General features: G+C 52.8%; 1 protein-coding gene across 1 annotated transcript; it reads right to left on the bottom strand.

The window, feature by feature from the left end:
- Nucleotides 1-5,373: 5,373 nt before the first annotated feature.
- LOC105358683 (acidic proline-rich protein PRP25) lies at nt 5,374-5,925 on the bottom strand. Its single transcript, XM_011494337.1, has one exon. The coding sequence runs from the start codon at nt 5,923-5,925 to the stop codon at nt 5,374-5,376; it is 552 nt and encodes a 183-aa protein (XP_011492639.1).
- Between the last annotated feature and the right edge of the window lie 967 nt (nt 5,926-6,892).

The following is a 6,892-nucleotide window of genomic DNA, read 5'->3' as shown; positions in this document are numbered from 1 at the left end:
ACAGGTGGAGGAAATGATCCCACATGTCCAGCAACAGCAGGAGGAAGCTGCTGCTCCTCTGTGACCTTCATCTTCCAGAACCGAAGGATTCCGGCTCTGCTGGACCTTCTAACCTCCGTACAGGTGAAGACGCAGCTCCTCACTCACAGACCAGGATCTGCTGTTTGACTCCCACTGTCCACTACAGCCCCCACTGGAAGTCATCGGGACACTACACCACAGGACAACCCCCCCCCCTTCCACAGAGGGAAGGTTGGTAGTAGACAGACCCGTAAACATGACAAGAACGTCATGTTTCTGAGAAACAGAGGAGAATCTTCAACAAATACCTCAATCATACTGATTCCAGACCCACTCACACCGACCCCCCAGGACAGAACTCCCAGCCTCCAGAGGAGTAAGTCCTCCAGACCTCCCGCTCAGAAGTCCCCAAGGAGAAACCAAACACCAACAGGAGGAGGAGTCACCTGTCCGGCTGACCTGACCGGAGGACTTCACCTGAACAGAACCTCCTTCTGCTCCGTGCAGGAGGCGTCTGATGTCATCTTCATCTGGACTTACAGTCTTCTCTCCTTTAAACGCTCTGCCGCTCATCCGGGCCAACCAAGAACGTCAGCGGGTTTCGGGTCAGAAAGATTTCCCAACAAGCAGAAGAGACGTAGAACTTCAGTGTCTCATGAAGCTTCAACAGAACCCTGCTGGGTCCCATGGAAGTCCTGCTAAGGTCAGGGTTCTACTCTGGTCAGGGTTCTACTCTGAGGTCAGGGTTCTACTCTGAGGTCAGGGTTCTACTCTGAGGTCAGGGTTCTACTCTCAGGTCAGGGTTCTACTCTGAGGTCAGGGTTTTACTCTGAGGTCTGGGTTCTACTCTCAAGTTTTGGTTCTGCTCTGAGGTCAGGGTTCTACTCTGAGGTCAGGGTTCTACTCTCAGGTCAGGGTTCTACTCTGAGGTCAGGGTTCTACTCTGAGGTCAGGGTTCTACTCTCAGGTCAGGGTTCTACTCTCAGGTCAGGGTTCTACTCTGAGGTCAGGGTTCTACTCTCAGGTCAGGGTTGTAGTCTCACGTCAGCGTTCCACTTTCAGGTCAGGGTTCTACTCTGAGGTCAGGGTTTTACTCTGAGGTCTGGGTTCTACTCTCAAGTTTTGGTTCTGCTCTGAGGTCAGGGTTCTGCTCTGAGGTCAGGGTTCTACTCTCAGGTCAGGGTTCTGCTCTGCAGGCGGGTTCCACTCTCAGGTCAGGGTTGTAGTCTCACGTCAGCGTTCCACTTTCAGGTCAGGGTTCTACTCTGAGGTCAGGGTTCTACTCTGAGGTCAGGGTTCTACTCTCAGGTCAGGGTTCTGCTCTGAGGTCAGGGTTCTACTCTGAGGTCAGGGTTCTACTCTCAGGTCAGGGTTCTACTCTGAGGTCAGGGTTCTACTCTGAGGTCAGGGTTCTACTCTCAGGTCAGGGTTCTACTCTGAGGTCAGGGTTCTACTCTGAGGTCAGGGTTCTACTCTCAGGTCAGGGTTGTAGTCTCACGTCAGCGTTCCACTTTCAGGTCAGGGTTCTACTCTGAGGTCAGGGTTTTACTCTGAGGTCTGGGTTCTACTCTCAAGTTTTGGTTCTGCTCTGAGGTCAGGGTTCTACTCTGAGGTCAGGGTTCTACTCTCAGGTCAGGGTTCTACTCTGAGGTCAGGGTTCTACTCTGAGGTCAGGGTTCTACTCTCAGGTCAGGGTTCTACTCTCAGGTCAGGGTTCTACTCTGAGGTCAGGGTTCTACTCTCAGGTCAGGGTTGTAGTCTCACGTCAGCGTTCCACTTTCAGGTCAGGGTTCTACTCTGAGGTCAGGGTTTTACTCTGAGGTCTGGGTTCTACTCTCAAGTTTTGGTTCTGCTCTGAGGTCAGGGTTCTGCTCTGAGGTCAGGGTTCTACTCTCAGGTCAGGGTTCTGCTCTGCAGGCGGGTTCCACTCTCAGGTCAGGGTTCTACTCCCAGGTCAGGGTTCTGCTCTGCAGCCGGGTTCCACTCTTAGGTTTGGGTTCTACTCTGAGGTCGTTGTAGTCTCACGTCAGCGTTCCACTTTCAGGTCAGGGTTCTACTCTGAGGTCAAGGTTCTACTCTGAGGTCAGGGTTCTACTCTCAGGTCAGGGTTCTGCTCTGCAGCCGGGTTCCACTCTCAGGTTTGGGTTCTACTCTGAGGTCAGGGTTCTGCTCTGAGGTCAGGGTTCTACTCTAAGGTGAGGGTTCTGCTCTCAGGTCAGGGTTCTGCTCTGCAGCCGGGTTCCACTCTCAGGTTTGGGTTCTACTTTGAGGTCAGGGTTCTGCTCTGAGGTCAGGGTTCTACTCTAAGGTGAGGGTTCTGCTCTCAGGTCAGGGTTCTACTCTGAGGTCAGGGTTCTACTCTGAGGTCAGGGTTCTACTCTCAGGTCAGGGTTCTACTCTGAGGTCAGGGTTCTACTCTGAGGTCAGGGTTCTACTCTGAGGTCAGGGTTCTACTCTCAGGTCAGGGTTCTACTCTCAGGTCAGGGTTGTAGTCTCACGTCAGCGTTCCACTTTCAGGTCAGGGTTCTACTCTGAGGTCAGGGTTCTACTCTGAGGTCAGGGTTCTACTCTCAGGTCAGGGTTCTACTCTGAGGTCAGGGTTCTACTCTGAGGTCAGGGTTCTACTCTGAGGTCAGGGTTCTACTCTGAGGTCAGGGTTCTACTCTCAGGTCAGGGTTCTACTCTGAGGTCAGGGTTCTACTCTCAGGTCAGGGTTGTAGTCTCACGTCAGCGTTCCACTTTCAGGTCAGGGTTCTACTCTGAGGTCAGGGTTTTACTCTGAGGTCTGGGTTCTACTCTCAAGTTTTGGTTCTGCTCTGAGGTCAGGGTTCTGCTCTGAGGTCAGGGTTCTACTCTCAGGTCAGGGTTCTGCTCTGCAGGCGGGTTCCACTCTCAGGTCAGGGTTCTACTCCCAGGTCAGGGTTCTGCTCTGCAGCCGGGTTCCACTCTTAGGTTTGGGTTCTACTCTGAGGTCAGGGTTCTACTCTGAGGTCAGGGTTCTACTCTGAGGTCAGGGCTCTACTCTCAGGTCAGGGTTTTACTCTGAGGTCTGGGTTCTACTCTCAGGTTTGGGTTCTACTCTGAGGTCAGGGTTCTGCTCTGAGGTCAGGGTTCTACTCTCAGGTTTGGGTTCTGCTCTGCAGGCGGGTTTCACTCTCAGGTCAGGGTTCTGCTCTGCAGCTGGGTTCCACTCTCAGGTTTGGGTTCTACTCTGAGGTCAGGGTTCTGCTCTGAGGTCAGGGTTCTACTCTAAGGTGAGGGTTCTGCTCTCAGGTCAGGGTTCTACTCTCAGGTCAGGGTTCTGCTCTGCAGCCGGGTTCCACTCTCAGGTTTGGGTTCTACTCTGAGGTCAGGGTTCTACTCTGAGGTCAGGGTTTTACTCTGAGGTCTGGGTTCTACTCTCAAGTTTTGGTTCTGCTCTGAGGTCAGGGTTCTGCTCTGAGGTCAGGGTTCTACTCTCAGGTCAGGGTTCTGCTCTGCAGGCGGGTTCCACTCTCAGGTCAGGGTTCTGCTCTCAGGTCAGGGTTCTGCTCTGCAGCCGGGTTCCACTCTTAGGTTTGGGTTCTACTCTGAGGTCAGGGTTCTACTCTCAGGTCAGGGTTCTACTCTGAGGTCAGGGTTCTACTCTCAGGTCAGGGTTGTAGTCTCACGTCAGCGTTCCACTTTCAGGTCAGGGTTCTACTCTCAGGTCAGGGTTCTACTCTGAGGTCAGGGTTCTGCTCCTAGGTCAGGGTTCTACTCTCAGGTCAGGGTTCTGCTCTGCAGCCGGGTTCCACTCTCAGGTTTGGGTTCTACTCTGAGGTCAGGGTTCTGCTCTGAGGTCAGGGTTCTACTCTAAGGTGAGGGTTCTGCTCTCAGGTCAGGGTTCTACTCTCAGGTCAGGGTTCTGCTCTGCAGCCGGGTTCCACTCTCAGGTTTGGGTTCTACTCTGAGGTCAGGGTTCTGCTCTGAGGTCAGGGTTCTACTCTAAGGTGAGGGTTCTGCTCTCGGGTCAGGGTTCTACTCTCAGGTCAGGGTTCTGCTCTGCAGCCGGGTTCCACTCTCAGGTTTGGGTTCTACTCTGAGGTCAGGGTTCTGCTCTGAGGTCAGGGTTTTACTCTGAGGTCAGGGTTCTGCTCTCCGGTCAAAGTTCTACTCTAAGGTGAGCGTTCTGCTCTCCGGTCTGGGTTCTACTCTGAGGTCAGGGTTCTGCTCTGAGGTCAGGGTTCTACTCTGAGGTCAGGGTTCTGCTCTGAGGTCAGGGTTCTACTCTGAGGTCAGGGTTCTACTCTTAGGTCTGGGTTTTGCTCTGAGGTCAGGGTTCTGCTCTGAGGTCAGGGTTTTACTCTGAGGTCAGGGTTCTACTCTCAGGTCAAAGTTCTACTCTCAGGTTTGGGTTCTACTCTGAGGTCAGGGTTCTGCTCTGAGGTCAGGGTTCTGCTCTGAGGTCAGGGTTCTGCTCTGAGGTCAGGGTTCTACTCTCAGGTCAAAGTTCTACTCTCAGGTTTGGGTTCTACTCTGAGGTCAGGGTTCTGCTCTGAGGTCAGGGTTCTGCTCTGCAGGCGGGTTCAGGTCCAGGTGAGGGAGGTTGGAGCAGGAAGGAGGTTTACCTTACAGACGCTGCAGGAGCAGAACATCTGCTCTCTTCTCACCTGTGTTTGCTCCTCAGCAGACCTACATTTAAGTCTCCTGCAGTCGCTCAGAAGGAGCAGAAAGGATGGACTCCTGGTGTTCTTGAGGAGGAGCAGACAGTCTGTGTCTGTGGAGGATCCCAGAACTCCTGCATTATTGATGCCGGCCCGTTTCATCTTCTGCACGCAGCAGTTTGGCAGCTTCATTCATATATTCATGCCTGGGAGACGATTTCAGCAAAGTTCGGGAGAGGCTGAGAGACTGAAGGAGCTTCTTTCAAACTGCAGATGTTTGTGGAGGACAGACCATAATAATCCATCAGAATTCTGCTACAGAGAAAGAAAAGAGCCTGCAGCAGAAAACGATGACCCAAATCCTGCAAAGCAGAGAAGCTGAAGGGTCTGAGAGCTGCTGTCCGTGGTGCTGAAGTGGGGTTGGGGGGGGGGGGGTCCCCCATGAGAAAGAGTAGCCGAGTCTGCTGCGCCATCTAGTGGACAAAGCGGGATTTGCAGATTTACAGGAGACGTTTCTGGACGTTTTCGATGCTGTCTTTTTTTTCAAAGATTTTCCAAAACAAAAACTGAAACTGCTAGAAAATATCACTGATATGGAATTCTCTTTTCCGGTGTTTTTCTTCCAAATGCTGCACAATAACAGTTATTTTCATTAGTTTGAATGTAAACGATTTGGCTCCACCGTGGAGCCTTTGAGGGGCCTCCCTGAGGGGCCTCCCTGGGCCCTCTAAGGGGCTTCCCTGGGCCTTCTGAGGGGCCTCCCTGAGGGGCCTCCGTGGAGCCTTTGAGGGGCCTCCGTGGAGCCTTTGAGGGGCCTCCATGGAGCCTTTGAGGGGCCTCCCTGAGGGGCCTCCATGGAGCCTTTGAGGGGCCTCCGTGGAGCCTTTGAGGGGCCTCCGTGGAGCCTTTGAGGGGCCTCCATGGAGCCTTTGAGGGGCCTCCCTGAGGGGCCTCCATGGAGCCTTTGAGGGGCCTCCGTGGAGCCTTTGAGGGGCCTCCATGGAGCCTTTGAGGGGCCTCCATGGAGCCTTTGAGGGGCCTCCAAAGAGCCTTTGAGGTGCCTCCGTGGAGCCTTTGAGGGGCCTCCCTGAGGCGCCTCCATGTAGCCTTTTAGGGGCCTCCATGGAGCCTTTGAGGGGCCTCCCTGGGACCCTCTGAGGGGCCTCCATGGAGCCTTTGAAGGGCCTCCGTGGAGCCTTTGAGGGACCTTCCCTGGGGCCCTTGAGGGACCACCGTGACGCCTTTGAGGGGCCTCCCGGGCCCTCTGAGGAGCCTCCATGGAGCCTTTGAGGGGCCTCCCTGGGCCCTCTGAGGGGCCTCCATGGAGCCTTTGAGGGGCCTCCCTGGGGCCCTTTAGGGGCCTCCCTGGGCCCTCTGAGGGGCCTCCATGGAGCCTTTGAGGGGCCACTGTGGAGCCTTTGAGGTGCCTCCCTGGGGCCCTTTAGGGGCCTCCCTGGGCCCTTTTATACCTATTTAACAGGTCTTAAACTGAAGCTATTCTTTCATATACAGAATCCAGTTCTCTTCGTTTTAGAGCCGAGTGAATCCAGAATATCTGAAGGACATCCTCACGTTGGTGTCTGGTGTTGGTTGTGAAACCGTAACTATATAACTTAATATATAAACAGAAATATATTCTGAAGATTCTTGAAGAACACGGAAAAAAGGAAATGAAATCAAAATTTATTGATCTGACATGAAACTTAAAAGTAGGCTACAAATTAAATAAAAAAACTGGTTGGGGGGATTTCTATGAAACTGGCTGCTATCTGACAGCTCTTTTGGGGCTGAAGGAAGCTGAGAGGGACACAAATAAATTAACTTATCGAAGTGGTGTCTTTGTTGTAAAACAAGTTAACCCTTGTGCTATTCTAGGCACTTTAACATTGGGAGTTGGGTCATCTAGACCCACTAGACAGTGCTCTGAACCTTTTTTCTTCAATGATTTGTGATCTTCACTGGTGTCCATGGATTACATGAAATCTTTCCACCTTTATCCACCTTTGTCATGGTAGGGAAAACACGTCACTGGAAGGGGGGGGGGTCATCTAAGATAGCACAAGGGTTAAAGTGAAGCCTGAAGCCCACGTGCCTCTTTCTGCAGGTTAACTGGTCTAAAAATTACTTCAGACTCTTTTATAGTACATATATACAATTTACTGTAAAGAACGTTTTTGGAATAATTGGCTCCAAAGCCTTCATCTGTGTCCGAGACGAACCTGTAGGTCCTCTTTGCGTCGACAGGG

This window comes from Oryzias latipes, chromosome 22 (assembly GCF_002234675.1).
Source record: "Oryzias latipes chromosome 22, ASM223467v1".
NCBI classification, from domain to species: domain Eukaryota; kingdom Metazoa; phylum Chordata; class Actinopteri; order Beloniformes; family Adrianichthyidae; genus Oryzias; species Oryzias latipes.
Note: the sequence above shows the minus strand (reverse complement) of the source record. Positions and strands in the feature narration are given on the sequence as shown.